Source organism: Pleurodeles waltl, chromosome 11, assembly GCF_031143425.1.
Source record: "Pleurodeles waltl isolate 20211129_DDA chromosome 11, aPleWal1.hap1.20221129, whole genome shotgun sequence".
Lineage (NCBI taxonomy): Eukaryota > Metazoa > Chordata > Amphibia > Caudata > Salamandridae > Pleurodeles > Pleurodeles waltl.
In genome coordinates, this window is record NC_090450.1 from 617,089,202 (window position 1) to 617,109,978 (window position 20,777).

A 20,777-nucleotide genomic window follows, 5' to 3' on the forward strand; every position below is an offset into this window, starting at 1 on the left:
CCAGGTTTGGTAGGTTTCCTTAGGTGCCGGCTAAGCTAGACGCCAGAATCTACAGGTAGGCACTTTGCAAAAAACACCTCTGTTTTCTGTAGAAAAATGTGATGTGTCCACGTTGTGTTTTGGGGCATTTCCTGTCGCGGGCACTAGGCCTACCCACACAAGTGAGGTATCATTTTTATTGGGAGACTTGGGGGAACACTGGGTGGAAGGAAATTTGTGGCTCCTCTCAGATTCCAGAACTTTCTGTCACCGAAATGTGAGGAAAAAGTGTTTTTTAAGCCAAATTTTGAGGTTTGCAAAGGATTCTGGGTAACAGAACCTGGTGTGGGCCCCACAAGTCACCCCATCTTGGATTCCCCTAGGTCTCTAGTTTTCAAAAATGCACAGGTTTGGTAGGTTTCCCTAGATGCCGGCTGATCTAGAGGCCAAAATCTACAGGTAGGCACTTTGCAAAAAACACCTCTGTTTTCTGTGGAAAAATGTGATATGTCCACATTGTGTTTTGGGGCATTTCCTGTTGCGGGCACTAGGCTTACCCACACAAGTGTGGTATAATTTTTATTGGGAGACTTGGGGGAATGCTGGGTGAAAGGCAATTTGTGGCTCCTCTCAGTTTCCAGAACTTTCGGTCACCGAAATGTGAGGAAAAAGTGTTTTTTAGCCACATTTTGAGATTTGCAAAAGATTCTGGGTAACAGAACCTGGTGAGAGCCCCACAAGTCACCCCATCTTGGATTCCCCTAGGTCTCTAGTTATCAAAAATGCACAGGTTTGGTAGGTTTCCCTAGGTGCCGGCTGAGCTAGAGACCAAAATCCACAGGTAGGCACTTTGCAAAAAACACCTCTGTTTTCTGTGGAAAAATGTGATGTGTCCATGTTGGGTTTTGGGGCATTTCCTGTCGAAGGCGCTAGGCCTACCCACACAAGTGAGGTACCATTTTTATCGGGAGACGCGGGGGAACATAGAATAGCAAAACAAGTGTTATTGCCCATTGTCTTTCTCTACATTTTGTCCTTCCAAATATAAGAGAGTGTGTAAAAAAGATGTCTATTTGAGAAATGCCCTGTAATTCACATGCTAGTATGCACACCGGAGTTCAGAGATGTGCAAATAACCACTGCTCCTCAACACCTTATCTTGTGCCCATTTTGGAAATACAAAGGTTTTCTTGATACCTATTTTTCACTCTTTATATTTCAGCAAATTAATTGCTGTATACCCAGTAAAGAATGAAAACCCACTGCAGGGTGCAGCTCATTTATTGACTATGGTTACCAAGGGTTCTTGATGTACCTACAAGTCCTATATATCCCCGCAGCCAGAAGAGTCCAGCAGACGTAACAGTATATTGCTTTCAAAAATCTGATGTTGCAGGCAAAAGTTACAGAGTAAAACGTAGAGAAAATTTGCAGTTTGTTTCACCTCAATTTCAATATTTGTTTTATCTCAGTTGTTATTTTCTGTAGGAAAGCCTTGTAGGATCTACACAAATTACCCCCTGCTGAATTCAGAATTTTGTCTACTGTTCAGAAATGTTTGGGTTTCTGGGATTCAGCATTGGTTTCATGCCCATTTCTGTCACTGACTGGAAGGAGGCTGAAAGCACAAAAAAATCGTAAAAATGGGGTATGTCCCAGTAAAATGTAAAAATTGTGTTGAAAAATTGGGTTTTCTGATTCAAGTCTGCCTGTTCCTGAATGCTGGGAGGCTGGTGATTTTAGCACCGCAAACCCTTTGTTGATGCCATTTTCAGGGAAAAAAAACACAAGCCTTCTTCTGCAGCCTTTTCCCATTTTGTTTAAAAAAACGAAATTTTCACTGTATTTTGGCTAATTTCTTGGCCTCCTTCAGGGGAACCCACAAAGTCTGGGTACCTCTAGAATCCCTAGGATGTTGGACAAAAAGGACGCAAATTTGGCATGGGTAGCTTATGTGGAGAAAACGTTATGGGGGCCTAGGCACGAACTGCCCCAAATAGCCAAAAAAAGGCTTGGCACCTGAGGGGGAAAAGGCCTGGCAGCGAAGGGGTTAAAGATCACAAGTATAATGCAGCACTCATTGTGCCCTCTTCTACAGTGACAATGTAAACATGACTGCAGGCCGGCCACCAGCAGACTGGCTGAGAAAGGTTAAAATGCAAATTCGACCTGCCAAAGTAACCCGTTTTGACAGGCCTAAACTTGAAATATTAATATGTCTCACCTAAGTTGGCTTTAAAAGCACATAAGTCAGGGTTCATGGTATTTAAATGTAGGACATGTGTTGGTTTATGGTTAAATATGTCAAAACAGTAAAAAAAAAAAACTCAAGCTATTTTGACTTTAGCTGTTCCATAGGATAACACTGAGATGCAGTATCACATTTAATTTTCCTTTTTCAGGTAATGAAAGAGATATATTTTTGTTTTTTTTTAATTATTACATTCCAAAGTCATTGGCAAAGGTGGCTTTGTAATAAATATTTTAGAATAGGTACCTTTAGAAAAGTTACCTGCTGCCTGGCTAAAGTCTCTAGAAGTCCATTTGCATGAGCTTCCAACTGTCACCCAGGAGCTTCCTTGAGTACAAACTTGCTCCTAGAGTTGAGACAAAGGCCTTGAGTATGGCGGGGGAGGGTCGTTCTGTTTATCTGGCAGGCTGAGCATCAGGGCTGTGCTCATGAACTTAATTAAATTTAAAGGGGCCTAACCTGTTACAAGAAGGCGTAGCTAACACATGGGGCTGCCTCCCCCTTTGTCTCCACAGCCAGTCAGGCACTAGGTGCTGTGGGAAAGGAGCTGCCTCCAGAACTGGTTTGGAGTGACCACAGAGGAGAGGTTGCTCATTTCCTAGCCATACCTCCGAGTTGGGCACAGGAGCTCTACACAGAGAACAAAATGCTCTTCCGTATTGGTTTTAGGCGAGGGAAGAGTGCTGTGGTGGGATGGGTTTCAGTAAATCACACAGGAAGTGCTGCAAAAAAGGTAGGGTCACCCATAGGAGGTTTTACCCTATTGGTTATGGAGTGGCCAGAGGCTGCCCCCACCCATAGACTTAAACTGTCAGTATATTTACCTTGAATCCTCAGGATTGGTTTAATGGTCAATAGGGTCCACCCTTCAATAACCTAAACTCTGACAGTTGTGAAAGCACAGAGGTTTGAGGATATCTAGTGAGGGAAGGTAGGGAAGCGAAAATACAGACAGTAAGATTCCCTGGGTCACAATAATACCGGTCCTCATTTAAATCCTAATACATAGGATAATATGTTCATCTGTAACACCAAGAACTCTGACTTTGGAACCTGTGGGGTAGTATGCATAATTCATTCAAGGTTTCTACTGTTCCATAGAACGTCTTGCTGTGATACTAATAGGGGGGGAGAATGTTGCAGCACATCCTTTACTTATGTACCACTATTTCCTGATGTGCAAATAAGAACAAGCGTTCAACAGTATCCACCAGCAAAAGGGGAGCGCCATACATCACAGGAGAACAATCAGTCTGATGAACCTCAATGAACCCCTGTTAATTTGCAAAACAAGAACATATATTATTCAAGGTTTCCAGGTTTGATGCACTTATTCTAAACATAGCACTTCATGGTAAGTGTTCTCTGTTTCCCAATTCAGCATTTGCAAGATATACTTTTACTGGCTATCACTCAGTTATAATTACTGATTTGCGAAAAAAGTGTATTCATCAGAAAATATATATGGAAAATGTCACTTACCCAGTGTACATCTGTTCGTGGCATGTTCCGCTGCAGATTCACATGCTATGCATACTGTCTGCCATCTAGTGTTGGGCTCGGAGTGTTACAAGTTGTTTTTCTTCAAAGAAGTGTTTTCGAGTCATGGGATCGAGTGACTCCTCCTCTTCGGCTCCATTGCGCTTGGGCATTGACTCCATGTTAGATTGTTTTCCCGCAGAGGGTAAGGTAGGAGTGATAGAGTATAAAGAAAAGAGATGTCCATGCAAATGGAATATATATATATACATATGTACAAGTAAATGTTGAACTTAAACTGCTACAGGCTCCCAGGGAGGTGGGGGGTGCATGTGAATCTGCAGTGGAACATGCCACGAACAGATGTACACTGGTTAAGTGACATATTCCATTCAATAGCATGTGTAGCTGCAGATATACATGCTATGCATAGACTACCAAGCAGTTCTTTCCTCCCATAAAAGCGGTGGTTAGCCTGTAGGAGTTGAAGTTGTTTGAAATAATGTTCTTAGTACAGCTTGTCCTACTGTGGCTTGCTGCGTAGCTAACACATCTACACAGTAATGTTTGGTAAATGTATGTGGTGTTGACCAAGTAGCTGCTTTACAAATTTCAGCCATTGGTATATTTCCTAAGAAAGCCATTGTAGCTCCTTTTTTCCTTGTGGAATGTGCTTTAGGTGCAACTAAGAGCTGCCTTTTAGCTTTAAGGTAACATGTTTGGATGTATTTTACTATCCACCTTGCTAAACCTTGTTTTGAAATGGGGTTACCAGTATGTGGTTTTTGGAAAGCCACAAATACCTGTTTAGTCTTTCTAAATGATTTAGTTCTATCTATGAAATACATTAGGGCTCTTTCAATATCTAATGTATGCAGGGCTCTTTCTGCCACAGAATCTGGCTGTGGGAAGAAGACTGGTAGTTCCACTTTTTGATTGATATGAAAAGGTGATACAACTTTTGGAAGAACTTTAGGGTTAGTTCGTAGTACGACTTTATGTTTGTGTACTTGTATGAACGGTTCTTGAATTGTGAAAGCTTGAATTTCACTAACTCTTCGCAATGAAGTAATTGCGATTAGGAAGGCCACTTTCCACCTCTGTATTGGGGCTTACAAAAGGATCCCCTGTATTGCGTAGTATACAAAGCACCCATGGCTTTTGCTGTGTCAGAATCTTTTTTCATTTTTTCAATCGCTGTATCTACCTCTGGGCCAAAAAGTTGTTTTTGGTTAAACGGCATATTGAGGACAGCCAGTTGTATTTCAGGCTTAAATCCTGAAGACCTAAGCCATGCGTGTCTTCTTATAGTTACAGCAGTGTTTATGGTTCTAGCTGCTGGATCAGCAGAGTCTAGGTTATTGGTGATGGCTCGCCGTACCTCTACTATTTGTTGTGCCCTCTTCTGTTGTTTCTTGGGGAGATATTGTATTATGTCTTTCATCTCATCCCAGTGGGCTGCTTGAGATGCCACCTTTTCCCCGCAGCATCAAACTTCCTACTCTCCTTGACTGGTGGGGGTGCTTCCCCTGATGACTGCAAGTTTGCTCTTTTCCTGGCTGCGCTTACCACTACGGAGTCTGGAGGCAACTGTTGTGTGATAAAGACAGGATCAGAGGGAGGTGGCTTATATTTTGTTCCACCCTAGGAGTAAATATTCTAGTTTTAACTGGCTCCTTGAATATTTGGTCAGCATGCTTTAACATGCCGGGGAGCATCAGAAGCGACTGATAAGTTGCATGTGTAGAGGAAAGTGTATTAAAAAGGACGTCATCCTCTAACGGCTCAGTATGCATGGCGACATTGTGATAGGATGACGCCCTAGCTATGACCTGAGTGTAGTCTGTACTGTCCTCTGGTGGTGATGGCTTAGAGGGATAGCAATCTGGGTTGTTTGGAATAGGGTCTGGATCATAAAGATCCCATGGATTCACATTGTCCTGCTGCGAATCGAATGAGTGTTCTGGTGATTGCATAGGTGTAGGACTAATAGGGGGTGAGATAAGTAAATGAGGAGAGTGAGGAGGTGACTGAAATGGACAAAATTGAGGAGGTGGAGGTTTCTCTTTGGTTCTTGGCACTTTAGCTGGAGGCTGAGCAGTGTCCAATTCTTTCTAAAAGGCTAATTTCCTCTTTGGTTTTAGAGGAGGTGCTGTTAAAATTCTGCCAGTCTCTTTATGGATGTGAATCCTGGCTTGCCTTTCATCCATTGCCTCCATTTGTGGGTGTTCCTCAGTAAGTTTATGGCTTTCTTTGAGAGCTTGTGAAAGTCCATGTTCCTCCGTGTAAACTGGCTTTTTCGGCTCCAAAACTGTGTTTTTTCGGTATCGAAAAAGTCAGGGTCAAGGATGGCCTCGGCTCCGAAAATGATTCTCGAGGTTTCGACTCGAAGGATCGATGTTTGATGGGCTCGAAGACAGAGCCTCGGCTCTAGTCTGATGGCTTGGGTGGCGTGGCCTTTTTCAGTGCTGAAGTTGTGGGTTGGTCACCGAAGGACCTTTTTCGGGTCGAGCCATGGCCTTCTGGCAGTGGCATTCCCAAGGCCTTATGTTTGGGCTTGGCTGGGACAGGGGCAGGCGACCTCACATGCTGTCCTGCCGTGACCGGTCTGTCCTCCTCAGACTCCTGCTCGGAGTTGGATCCTCGAACTGAGACAGCCGTCTGCATGATCTCCTCCTCTTAGATGTCGAGACGTTAGGTGCTCTTGGATGCCATCTTGAATCTCTGTGCTCTTCTGCCTCAGTGCCTTTTCTTGAAGCGGAAGGATCTGCAGGCCTCGCAATTTTCTTCCTGATGGTCTGGGGAAAGTCAGAGATTACAGACAAGATGCTGGTCTGTGTAGGGAAATTTAGCGTGGCACCGAGGACAAAAGCAGAATGGGGTCCGGTCCATGAGGCTACCATGAGGTTGGCCCGACCAGGCCTGAGTTGGGCGCGGGCGCCCCGAAGGGCGAATAAAGATGTTTGACCCGACGGTACCGAAGTGTCGATAGGAGATGGAACGTGACCGAAACAATACCGACGAGAATTAGAGAGTTTTTAAACTTTTCAAACTCGAACTATCGGAGCGAAAGAAAACACGTCCGAACCCGATGGCGGAAAGAAAACAATCTAACATGGAGTCGATGACCATGAGCAATGGAGCCGAAGAGGAAGAGTCACTCGATCCTGTGACTCGAAAACACTTCTTCGAAGAAAAATAACTTGTAACACTATGAGCCCAACAATAGATGGCAGACGGTATGCATAGCATGTGTATTTGCAGCTACACATGCCATCGCACATATATATCATCAATACTTGAATTGAGCCAATACCCTGTTACTGTCACAGAGTGCTGCACCATGGAACATCAAGCAATAGTAGAAAGTCTCAACAGTATTGCCCAGAATGAAGAGAACTCTTCGCCTCAACGTCCCAAGGTAAATTACCCTGCAACCAGCATTGCACCAAGAAAACTATGCAGCCCACTACCAGGGCTAACCATGTAGTTCTTCCTGCTCCAGCAGAAGAACTGACAGTGGTTAAACCCCATGGCCTGATAAACCCCTCCAGCCAAGGAACACCAACTAAAGTCAAGAAAAATGCAAATAAACTGTGTGAACAAGGAGTGCCTCCAACTGAAGGGAGATGGTGCATGTACATCTTTACCACTCTGGTACTGATGTTCTCCAACAAGGTTTCTCCTCCCAGCTCCAGATTAAATGGAATAATCTGCTCTGTGATTGGGTCTTAAGTGCTTTTTAGGCAGTTCCAGTTCATGGCATCCTTACCTCAAAGCGAGGAAGCAGAGGCTTGCTAATGCTCATGGGGTTTATAGCTTGCCCCCACTGACGACGACTTGACTCCCGTTCACATTATAGCAGCGTTGCTTCCAACAATCAGCAAGAGATTGATACAGATGGAGGTACTGGTTCTTCCTCGTAGGTACTGTATGTAACACTCTAATGGAGTATGCCGCCATACTCCTGACAGCATTCACAGCACTATAACCTGAGGCACCAGTTCCGGGTATAACAGAAACTGGGCATAAATATGCCACCCACAGTACCCTCCTCAGAACACCAATGGACTTGAGGGAGATTAATCAAAGGAATGCCATACTGTCTAAAGACTTGATAACAATGGACCTGCTTCCCCTGTACCCAGGACCCCACAAGTGACTTCAAGGGCCATAACGATGACCTCCTGTTTGAGCTACAGGGACATGACAAGCTTGAAGAAGCCTCTCCCCTGCATTCCCTGCTGACTAGTTCCAACTGAACCTGGCCTGGAGCCATAGGTGTCAAGTCACCACAATGCCAGGGGTAGCGGAAGTGACATCACACGCCACACCATTTGACCTTTACTTTGACTCACACATACACTTGCTTACACATACACATACAAATACACTCTTTCACATAAACACACACTCACCCGCAAGCATGCACACAAAATACATTTAAAATCATTTTTTACTTACCTTACATGCCAGAATGGGTCATATTTCAGCTAATTGTATTTCATTTGTTTTGTGTTACACTAATAGTGATTAATATTATCCACTATTTGGATGGTAAATATTTGACAGAAAACCAGGAAAGAAGGCCCTCACCGTCGTCAATGAGGACGAGCTGCCTCTGTTTTCCAGGCACACATTTTCCCACCTCTGAGGCCAGGGGTCGCAACTGCGAGCCATGATGAACCCTAAATTACATTCATGCCTGGACCTTGCTACTGGCCACAGCTGGAGTGTGTCCTGAACTATAATTGCTGTCCCCGAGGTCTTGGAACCCTAGCTTGTGTCATATAGTCCTCCTGAAAACATGGGACTTATAAACTTTCTTTCAACTTTGCCAGGTACAACCATCAGGAGAACCGGGATCATCCTGCCCAGTGGATATCATGAGGGTACATAGCCGCAACGTCTGACTCAGCTGAAGCTCCTCCTACATTCTCCATCCAGAAGTTCCCTTGATTCCACTGTCTTAAAAACCTGATCAACAACAATGGCTTCTTGAGCAGGAAAGTTGAAATTCTTCACCTGGAGCTTTTCCGACCAAAACTCAGCACTTCTCTGAAGTCTCCTTCTAGAGGCCTGGGTTAGTTGACCACAACCCTTTTCTTCACTGTGTGCTCCTGAGGAAGGCCGTCGACATTGGGAGGTAACTTTTACACCAGAACAAACTCAATCTTTCTATCCGACCTGTGTTCCATTGCAGTCAGCCTTAAAAATTACCCTAGTCCAGATTAAGGGTAACCAGATGACCGTAGTTTGGTACTTAATGCGTTTTGGTGCTATTTTTAAATTCAAATTTTAAAACTTCATAACTCTGCTTCTACGAATTGATTCTTTTTCTGGTGTTGTTTTGTTCACTACAGTTTACTCTATTTCTCTAAATTAGTTTGTTACTTTTCTTGGGTTGTATTTTGACTTTATTGCTGTTGGAGAACAGCAAAAATATTTTACACACTGCCTCTAAATTAAGTCTGTCTGCTCTGTCCTATAGCTACAAGGGGTTTCAACTCAAGTTAATATAGTGACTTTAAAAATTCACCCTGGTAAGGATTTTGGGGATTATTTGAGGTGGGTTTCTCAACCCCCTCAACTAGTACCCCAATTTCTCACACAGATATATTAACAGTTGAAGGATGAGTCTCAGGCAATTACTTTTTGCTAATAGTTCCACAAAGGCTGGACAAGAATTGCCCAAACCTAGAAACGACATTGAAAGAAGCAAAAGCCTCTGCAGTTTCAGAGTTAGCACACAGAAAAACATTTCTTTCGGAAATCTCAGGTTATATCTACAAAAGCCAAAAGTTTTGGGACCTTTATAACTTACGAACTGCTTCAGCACTGTGCTCCAAATCTGGCTCACTCAAAGAATGCATACTGTTCTCTTCTGTTTCCTAAAGTCAGGTGCACACTACTCATAAGGGAACGTTAATAAAGACGTAAACATGGCGTTTCTCATTAAGTGTCTTTTATCAATCACTGCTATGATTTGAATCTTTGATCTGCAAGTCTCACAGCAGATGCTCAGCAGTTAAGAATGCAAGAGAGTTGTGCATTTGTATGATTATGTATGGTTATATAGGAGTTCAATTAAAAGTTAATCTTTGGTATCATGCCAGGTAATCTACTCAGTAACTGTATCACATTAAAGTTTAAAAAGCTGTGTCTGGTCATTACCTAACATCATGACCGGCAAGATGCACTGAGTCGGTGCTCCAGATGCGGTCCATCATAATCCTACCTCACCCGGTTCTTGTTTGAGGAAATTACACAGTAATAGGTTCTACCAGAAGTAATGGTGTACCAGGAACTGGCAAGGCTCAGATTGGAGAGGAGGATCAAATTGTTCACCCCAGCGAGGCCTGCCCGAAGGTTATACCCTGACAGATGACACAAGACCTGTGCTGTGCCTGAATATGGTGTGCTGTACTTAGACTGGTGTAGTCTGGTGCAGAGCGTTGCACCCCTGGTGTTGCTGAACCCAGAAGAGGAGTTTCATTGGAGGAGACAGTGCCTTGCACTCCCTCGGAGGCTGGAGACAACAGTATCTGCTGCTGAGCCTGGAGTGCAAGTGGCATAAAGTGCCTCCCTATGGGGATTTGCACCATACTCAGCAAACTGGCTGCAACTGATGCAGAGCTCCTTGTCCCCGGAACTGCTGAGCCCTGAGGATGTCTAATGTGTGTGGCTGAACCTGCTGATCCTTATGGTGGGGGCCTGCTACAGGGTTTGTGCTTAGGCTTGTGACCACTGCGATAGGAGGAACTGGACTGGAGCAGCCTGTGCCTTGCTCACCTTCGGAGGGTGGGATAACCCCACCTGCTGCTGAGATGGATCATAGCTTATGCTGTATCCCTCCCTGCCAAGTCGTGGAGGCCTTTGGGAGCCACCCGAGTGATGAATGCTGCTAAGACCTTATACTTCAGCATATCAGGAGAGTTGGAGATATAAGGTTTGGGGATAAGACAGTCAGATTGCTCCCTGATGACATGCGAAAGGTCACAAAACTCAGAAAGTTTTTTCAGATCATAAGACAAACGCTATGGGTTATGAATGTTTAATATATCTTGCTGTTTTGGGTGAAACTGTGTTTCATACATGAGGGCAGCTCTCATTTCTTAATTTCTCCTGACGTTTGGGACTGACTGGAAACGTTAATCAGACCACGGAGGTAGCCTTGTCGAGTCAGTGCCTGGAGCACCCAGGTGGCGCTACCTAACTGGACTGCGGGCTAGAGGTTGAACAAGACAATGGATCCTCAAGACAGAATTTGAAAGTGGTAGTCAGAGAGGATGGCACACTGGGCCGTGCCCAGCAGAACAACTTGAGGTCCTCAGCGCATCATAGGGAGCTGAGCCCAGAAACGTTGGTAGGTTCTCATTTCATGCACACAGAGACTACAGAACTGTCATGGACGTGACCAAGTGCTTGGGTTTATCACCTTGATCCTCAGATATACTCAGATTCAGATGTACTCTTTGAAGCTCAGACTATGACATCAGTGACAATCGTATTGCAGGAAATTCCTGTCAGCGTTTTGATAGGAAGGGAGAACCATAAAGAAGTGCAGGCCTCCCAGTAGAATAGTGGATCATTCTCATCACTGGCTGTTTCCAACTTTGGGAGGTACGCTGTTCCCCATCTTTGATGGAGGAGTGTCAATGATTTCCCTGGGTGACAGTCTATAATGGACAAGCAAACAGCCCTCAGTGCACTGCGGCAGTCCCACAGCAAAGTCCATCTGTATGAACCTTTGGCCTCACACCCGGCTCACCATGTCTCATGATCCCTGCTGTTCCTTGCTCCCTCCAGGATCTCCTTCTCCTCACAAAGCACACTGGGTTTGGCAGGCAGGCTGGTCAGTACTTCAGGCTTCAGGCTCAGGGCAAGTGTTCTTGGAGTCTTGGACAGTGTCCACTTGTCTAGCTGGAAGAGCAGAAGACCTCGATCCCTGGTCTTGGCTGCAATACCTCAAGTTGTGGGGATCTTGTCGCAGCTCACTACAAGTGGATTTTCTGCTTCACCTTCACAGGTTCTACTTTTATATAACCTCTCCAGACACAAGTATGATTTAATGTCTGGCCTTATGAAATTCATGTTGTGGGTGTCAGGCACCTTAAATTGCCTACTAATTGGGCCTGCCTGCCCCGGCAGGGGTGGCACCAGAACTGATGGACCCACAGCTGAGGTCTTGGATGTAGCAAAGTATTACACCTGGGTGCCAGCTTCCAGTGACATATGTCTCAACAGTTCAGAGGGATAAGCCCCCCTCATATTTTATAATTCTGTGTTCCTGTAGTACCTTATGAGTCCCACCATAAACACTGTGCACTAGCCTCCCTGCCCATCACCTTTCCTGAATCATAATATTCCTTTGATGCTCACAGGCGATACTGTCTCCTTACCCGTGCAGCCTTTATACCCAGCCCCAGGAATGCAAGCAATCCACATCTTCTCTATAAGTCTGCAGTCCACACTTCTATCTTAAAACTTTTTAGAGTTTTCTAGGCTCTGTGCTTCCCAAAATGGAATCCATGGGCCTCCGTAGTAAATACTCCAAGAGGCACACATACATGCAGTCTCTAGTACATGCATGAGCTTCCCAATGCTATATTCCTTGCTTGTAGGCCAAGTGAGTAGCGGATCCAGCTGAGGAACGTCAGTTCAATATGCATCACGAGGGACTGCGTGAACAGATATATATCACTTTAATCACATTCCACGAGGAAACTGACAAAGGTTAGATTTTTGGTGAAACATGAAGTGGCATGACATAAAAGAAAGAAGTGCAAGACAAGTTAAACTTTGGCTCCACTGTAAAGTCGCAGAGGAGCAACAGGTGAGATTTTGGAGATCGTTAATAATATAGGCATAATACAGACTCACTACCCCAAGATATTCTCCGGCAGTTCACTAAATTTTACCCTGAGAATAGAGAAATATACTTACAGCAGTATATTAATCTATGGGAGAAGTTAGGTCATCTCCTAATATGCAGGCAACATTGTACTACATGTCAAACAACCCAAATAAAATATTTTGCTCTCAGAGAATTTCTTGGCTTCAGGAGAGTCGCTGGACTCCAGGTAACCTGAACTAATTCTATAGTAATACAGTTAACAAATAACACTGCTAAACCAGACTTCAAGTTACCATTCTTATGGTCTGAGGACTCACCGCAGTACAAGGGTGTAAAATTCACAAAGAGCATTTGTTAGACCTGACATCTTTTGGGTGTGTTTCCCATGTCTTTTTGCTTTCTGATCTCCTGTTATTCTGGTATGCTGGACTTCCTTTTGCTAGTTTCTAGTCTCTGTGCACTTTACCACTGCTGATCAGTGATAAAGTGCAAGTGCCCCTTGTTTAAATTATGATTATAATTGGTTATCCATGATTGGCATATTTGACTTACTAGTAAGTGCCTAGTATAGTGCACCATGTGTGCCTGGGGCCTGTAAATCAAATGCTACTAGTTTGCCTGCAGCACTGATTGTGCCACGCGCAGTAGTAGCCATACAACCATGTCTCGATCTGCCATTGCAGTGTTTGTGTGAACAGTTTTTAACTGCCATATCGACCTGGCAAGTGCACCCACTTGCCAGACCTAACCCTTCCCTTTTACTGCATGTACATCACCCCCAAGGAGGGCCCAGGATGCCCTATGGGCAGGGTGCAGTGAATTTAGAAGGTAAGACATGTAGTGATGTGTTTTCGCATGTCCTGAAAGTTACATCCTGTCGTTTTTCAATACTGAAAAGGTTATCTCTTCCATAGGTCTGCCTTGAAACACCTTTCAAGTGCAGATTCCCATGGGAAGATGACAGGAAGTCGGAGTTTGGGCTCTCTGAACTCACAATTTTAAAATACATCTTTTAATGAAGATGGTGTTTAAATTGCAGGTTTGAGAATGCCACGTTAGAAAGTAGGCATTTTCTGGCTTAGCTACACAAAAGGATGATGAACGGAGTACTTAAACTTTTCAACCACTCACCCCCAGTCACAGATTTGGTTTAATCCACTGTTCCTTTGCTCACCATGCCACCCCAGTTTGGACCCAGCCATATACAAATCAGTCTTGACCTTGTTTCACCTGGGATCAGTCCAACCTGAACTGCAAGGCCAGGTCCTCTCTGGAACAGAAACAAGCATCCTGGGACTGGTTTCAAGCTACCACCCTTTATTAGCCAGGCTAACTTGAACCCAGTGGCACAGTGAGCAAGGGACCTACGTCTGGGCATACCCATCCCACTCAGGGCAACTTTAGCAACACAAAAGGATGATGGAAGGAGTGCTGATACTTTTCAACCACTTACCCCCAGTCACAAATCTGGGTTTGATCCATCGTTCTTTTGCTCACCATGCCACCCCAGTATGGATCCAGCCATATGCAAATCAGTCTTCACCCTGTTCCCCATAGACTGGCTGATGAAGGATGATACCCTGAAACCGGTCCTAGGATGCTAGAATCCTGTCCAAAGAGGACCTGGCTTGGCAGTTCGGGTTGGACTGCTCCCATTGGGAGCAAGGTCAAGACTGATTTGCAAATGGCTGGGTCCAAACTGGGGTGACGTAGCAAGATAAATAACAATGGATTAAACCCAAATCTGTGACTGGGGGTAAGTGTTTGAAAAGTTTCAACACTTCATCCATCATTTTATTTTGTGATATTGCCTTGTGCGACCTAAGTGGCTAGGGTATGCCCAGACATGGTCCCTTGCTTGCTGCGCCACTGGATTCAAGCTAGCCTGGCTGATGAAGGGTGATACCCTGAAACAGGTCCTAGGATGCATGAATCCTGTCCAGGGAGGACCTGTCTTGGCAGTTCAGGCTGGACTGCTCCCATTGGGAGCAGGGTCAAGACTGATTTGCATATGGCTGGGTCTGAACTGTGTTGACGTGGCAAGCAAAAAAAAACAATGGATTGAACCCAGATCTATGCCTGTGGGTGAGTGTTTAAAAAGTTTCAACACTCCCTCCATCATTTTGTTTTGTGATATTGCTTTGTGCGCCCTAAGTGGATAGGGTATGCCCAGATATGGGTCCCTTGCTTGCTGCGCCACTGGATTCAAGCTAGGCTGGCTGATAAAGTCTGATACCCTGAAATCGGTCCTAGGATGCATGAATCCTGTCAAAGGAGGACCTGGCTTGGCAGTTGGGGCTGGACTGCTCCCAGTGGGAGCGGGGTCAAGACTGATTTGCATTTGACTGGGTCCGAACTGGGGTGATGTGGCAAGCAAAATAACAATGCATTAAATCCAGATCTGTGACTGGGGTGAATGTTTGAAACGTTTCAACACTCCGTCCATCATTTTGTTTTGTGATATTGCCATTTTCTTGCTCAACTATTCTGTGCATGCTTGTTTAATCCACATCTATGTAGCTGACAGCTGGGGCCTCCTGCATACACTCTAGATAGTCACACAAAAGGAGCTTAATAGTGCCTTGCATATCCTGATGGATCTTCCTGGGATAGGGTGATGGGAGGAGCTGACACTTGCACCTCAACAAGTCTGGACTTGTCCTGCACAAAGAAGTCTTGGAGAGTGTCTGGGACACAGCAGGAAAGAAATGTGAGGAGGAACGACTTGCCTTTAACGTTTGCCTACTTCAAAGGTCAGAACTAGTATAAGTAGTGGGGCCCTGATCCCAGAACTTTAGAACTCTTTTGGACTAAGGAACCTGCCAAGAAGAAGAGCTTGAGAAGCTGTCAGGGGAGACTTCCACTTTACTGCATGCTTTGCTGTGTTGGCCTGCTGCTTCTGTCTTGGGCAGTGAAATGACCTGACTATTGTTTCTTCAACTTATTTCCAGAGTTTCTCCAAGGCTTGAAGTAGAACTTGCCTCCTACTGGAAGCCTCAAGAACATCAAGAACTTCAAGTTCATCTTGCAACAGCACTGGGAACTGCGTTCTCATGCTGCAACAGAAGAAAAGCAACTGTGATGCTGTCACTGACACCGTTGCCTGCACCACGACCCAATGGCACCACCTGGGTCATTCCCCACTTCACATCACAACCCTGGTCTCACCGACGATAATGCTGGATGCCGTCACCGAGCTGCTGCTTCCACTGTGACCTACAGGTACCGCGGGTCACATTGCCTCTCTTCACAACGCAGACCTGGTATCACCAACGACATCGCTCCATGCTGACATAGACACTGCTGCCTGCACCGTGGCCTGTGGATTCCATTTGTGAGGTACATGAAGCATCGCCCTGTCCCACACCGCAGCCCTGGTCCACCAAAGTCAGTGGCATTGACTCCAGCCTCGTCAACAGACGCTGCTGCTTGCACTGTGACCTGTGGACACTGCACAAAGCACTGTCCCACTTCGCATCACAACCTTGGGTCAACCGACAACAGAGCTTCAGGAACAATGATGACGCTGCCTAAACCGTGACCTGTAGACACCACTCATCGCATCACCCTGCTTCACATCGCAGCCCTGGTTTCACCCACGACGCCATCACTGAGCCGCTGCCTACATCGTGACCTGTGGGCACCGCACTTTGCAGCCCCGACACCAGCGCTCCTGACTACACCCTCACGGAGTTCAATTTTCAATGCTTTGACTTCAAGGGCAGATGACAACTGCACGGACCTCCGGAACTGACATCTGCGATGCCGCCGCAACTTCAGATCTCATTGCAAGGCCCACGAAACCCTGCATTTCCAAGGTAGTGTTTGCGGGTTTTCCCGCCACCGTTGCTGGCTTGCGACCTCGCGGTCGGCCTGAACTGTTGGATTTGTTGTTCACAACACCATGATAGCCCCAGACAGAGCTATCAATTTCAAGGAACTGTATTTTAAGCTGATTCTTACCAAATTTGCATCTTCATTACTGTATGTTGGATTTTTATTGTTTTGGTCTTGTTTTACCCAGATAAATGTTGCCTTTTTTTCTAAAATGGGTGTGGTGTCAATTTGTAGTGTTTCACTGGATTACTGTGTGTAATGTGCAAACACTTTACACATTGCCTCTTAGAGAAGCATGCCATCTTATGCCAAGTTACTGAGGGGGTGAGCAGGGATTATTTTAGGTGTGTAGCTCCCTTATCCTGACTAGAAGGAAGGGTCCCTATTTGGGCAGGACGCAAGCCACTGCTAACTAGAGAGTCCCATTTCTAACACCCGATAACAGTAATGCAAGAGAATTACAGATCGTCCCCAGTCATAATGCAAGAGAAATTAGCCGGACAGCAATCCCTCCCTATGTCAACAGCTGGGAGAATAGCAGTCATAAAAATTGTATTCTTGCCTCAATGACTGTATCATTTTCTTAACATAACCTTCCCAGTGTCTAGATAATTCTTCATGACCTTTAGAACTCTCCTTTTGAAATGAGTGCAGATAAACAACCAATAATTAGTTCAGACACATTGACACATCCTTACTCTACAGGAGGCCTTGCAGCCTTGAATCCTGAATTATATTATTTGGTGGCCTAGTCCCACTATGCCCATGGTTTCTATCATGTAGACAGACTCTGTGCAAGTGGCAGTAGATTAGAAAATACTTATGCATGGCATAAATTAGTGCAAATGGCAGGACAAGACAAACTGTACTCACCCCACATCCTCTTGCTTGACAGCCTAACACTGACGGCCACCCTAGAACCAAAAGCAAATGAACAATGGCAGCAGCCAGGGTTGACGAGAATAGGAGGGCTATATGAAGATGGAGTATTCTGGACACTTTAACAAGTCAAAGGAAGGGTGATTGATCTCACTTCTGGATATATTCTTATACTTCAGACTGCTGTCAAGGCCATCTACCCTGATTTTCCAAAAAAGGCATTCCAGCTGATGGCGCTCAGTCGTATCATGATTATGGCACTTCACAAGGTGTTATTACAAAAATGTTCCAGCTTATGTTCAATGCAAGAAAAGATGAGAGTAAGGCCAAGATTGGAAAAGGACTTAGGTGACGATATTACTAACTCAGTATGGCACTACTGCTGTGCTCAAACATATGAGGACTTACTTGTAGGAAATTGGGTTACTGGTTGAGGTAAGTGGAACCTTACTCAAGCAGTAACCACAATTCCTGTCACAGTGAAACACAAGCAAATCCAAAATTAACCTATGCTCAACCCTATAGTACCTTGGCCCCTCATTAGCCAGGTTGGCTTGAATCCAGTGGCACAGTTACCATGGGGCCAACGTCTGGGCATACCCTTCCCCACTTAGGGTGAAAAAAGGCAAAAAGAACAGATGTTGGACAAATTATGGATTTCGGCCCAGCTCTCTGTACTGGGAATTAATGTTTGACATTGTTCATCATTCCGTCCATCACTTTTCTTTTAGTCACCCTAAGTGGGACGGGTATGCCCAGACGTGAGTCCCGTGCTCCCCATGCCACTGGAGTCAAGCTAGCCTGACTGATGAGTCGAGTGATACCCTGGAATCGGTCCCAGGATGCTTGTTTCCAGTTTAGGGAGGACCTGGCCTGGCAGTTCGGGCTGGACTTTTCCCATGGGGAATAAGATCAAGAGTCATTTGCATATGGCTGGATCCAAATTGGAATGGCATTGGTGGCCAAAAATGATGGATTTAGGCCCAGATCTCTGTACTGGGGGTGACTGTTTGAAATTGTTCAGCATTCTGTCCATCACTTGTTCTTTTTGCACTTGACAAAATGGTGTTCTTACCTGATGCCTATATGTGACCTAAAGCTCTATGGGCGAGATGTATCATTTTATTAAATTACGATTATCTAATTGCAATTATCTGTGAATCACAATTAAGTCATCGCTATTCTAATGTATGAAAATCATGAAGTTTCATTTTGCATTTCCTAATGGTCGCAAAGCGACCTACCTCCTTAATATTCATGAGGTTGGACGCAATTTGCGACCCATTGGGAATCGTTAAAAGGGATGGTGGCCTGCTGGGCTTAGCAAACCACCATGTCTGTGATTGCTTTTAAATAAAGTAATATTTTTTTTTAAATGCATCCCGTTTTCCTTGAAGGACAACAGGATGCATTTAAAAAAGAAAAATGAAAAGTTTTCTTTTCATTTTTTAAGAGCAGGCAGTGGTCCATGGGACCATTGCCTGTTCTAAAAATGTTTTTGCATGCATTCACAAAGGGGAAGAGGTCCCTTGTGGACCCCTTCCCATTTGCAAATGGGTTACCACCTACTTGAAGTAGGTGGTAAAATGCAATGTTTCGCGACTGCATTCTGGTCACAAAAAATTCCTGCATACTTCTGCGATTCGGTATTAGGAAAGGACGCCCTTGACATACCCCTTCCTAATACTGAATCGGTATGTAGTCGCAATTCCAATTTGTGATTCAGTAACAAGTTGGAGAAAGATTTGGACGGACTTTCTACGTGCTCCTAAACCTTCCCTACCCCTCAAAACTATGTTATCAATAGGCGAGGGCTGGATCACTGCTGGGAAAACATAAAAAATAAGTAAGAAAAAAATCCTTGATGATAAAACAGTCCTGGGAAAAGGATCTGCAAAACCTATTTCAGATGCACCTTAGGCAAAAGCTTGTTCCAAATTATCGAGTAATTATCAATTTAAACTAATACATTTCGATGTGCTTCACCGTACTTTACCTGGACCCAGTAAAACTCCCCAGAATATACCAAAGTAGTCTCAGCTTACTGGGAGTGTATTCTGCAGAGTTTGCGTGATGGTACATCCCTGCCCCTACTACAGTGTACACCTAAACAATGTTTACCGTGTATAGTTCCCAAATGAGAAAATAGAGGAAAACAGCTTAATTGTGTATGTTTTGAGTTAGTATTAGCTAATTGCCACAATGCCATACACTGTTGCGGCGGTACGCTCAGGCTCATCAGGTGGAAAATGGATGCAAGATATCGGAGTGGGCACGGGCATTGCAGGTGCGTCTGAAAAAAACAGCAAGGAGGTGTCTCGAAGCAGCAAAGGACATACTCGGTTTGGGGTTTGTGCTGAATGACTTGGCCACAGTGAATCATCTACACGCTGCATGGGTGACTAGATTAGTCTTCACCCACATATTGTACATTATGGTATATCGGCCATGGATACCAGGAGGTGTAGGGGTGCTCATATCATGGAGAATTCTGGTTTGTACAATCTGCCTTTCCTCGGTCTTGCCTACTGAGCTGTACAAATGTAACTGGAGAAAACTATAGGTTGTATGCACCATCATCAAATGTGTATATTATTGTAAAGAAATGTGACAGGTGCTTTGTTTGTTTAATTTATTTATTCCGGTCCCATTAAAGGTGTTTCAAAACTGAAAATAAAAAGCTTAATAAAAAAAAGAATATGCTGTGTTAGAGTTACATGACTACTCAGTAGCTCAGTACAACCCAATATCTCACTTTAGAGATACAGCACATTAGCATAGACTAAAATCCTTTTCCTAAAAGCTCTGCCATTTAAATATTAGCTAGGAAAGTAAACGTACATTTATATTACCATATTAAATGTATCCCTTTCCAACAGGTTCTCAAATTAAAGTGAAGCATTTCTGCTTGGAATGTGATATTGCAGTACATACGAGTGCAGAGCTCATCATTCACCGAGGGAACACGTCATTCCTTTCCTAGAGCTGTGTTTTAAATACACCGAGAGGGCTAAATAATTATATAGGCATCATGTGATCCTTGAATATGGTATCATACATACCTTTATCCCTTTCCCAGGTGTCTGTTTGTATTTTTCTGTTATTTCCCTTTGATCCTCGACAAAGCGTAAGTATCCTCCTGGCTTCGCGTAAACCCCGTCTAATATCTTTCCCTCCATGGCCATTGAAAGCTGCTTGAGCAGATCTCTGCAGACATCAGTGGACCGCTGCTCATTCTCTGCACACAATTTTTCAGTTCTGTCTTTTACCAGCTCCTACATGAACAACAAATGTAATAATTAACGGAGGTGTGATGCACAGCAGGTGCAGGGGTTTGCTATGTTTTTTTAAAGCCTTGGAGTATATAAATAATTCGGTCACATGCTTAATGTGGCGTGCATAGTTATCAGGGGAGAGGAGGAGCAAAAATATGCTACTTAAATAGGATTGACGAGGACTCTTCAGATCTGCTGAAAATAAGAGATGATAAAGAAC

General features: G+C 44.5%; 1 protein-coding gene across 1 annotated transcript in view; it reads right to left on the minus strand.

Moving 5' to 3' along the window:
• The window catches only part of LOC138265930 (guanylate-binding protein 1-like), a 149,357-nt gene that overhangs the window by 37,751 nt on the left and 90,829 nt on the right, over positions 1-20,777 (minus strand). The window contains exon 8 of the mRNA XM_069214126.1: positions 20,345-20,557. Within this exon, the coding sequence (XP_069070227.1) occupies positions 20,345-20,557 (213 nt within the window). The remainder of the gene's footprint in view (positions 1-20,344; positions 20,558-20,777) is intronic.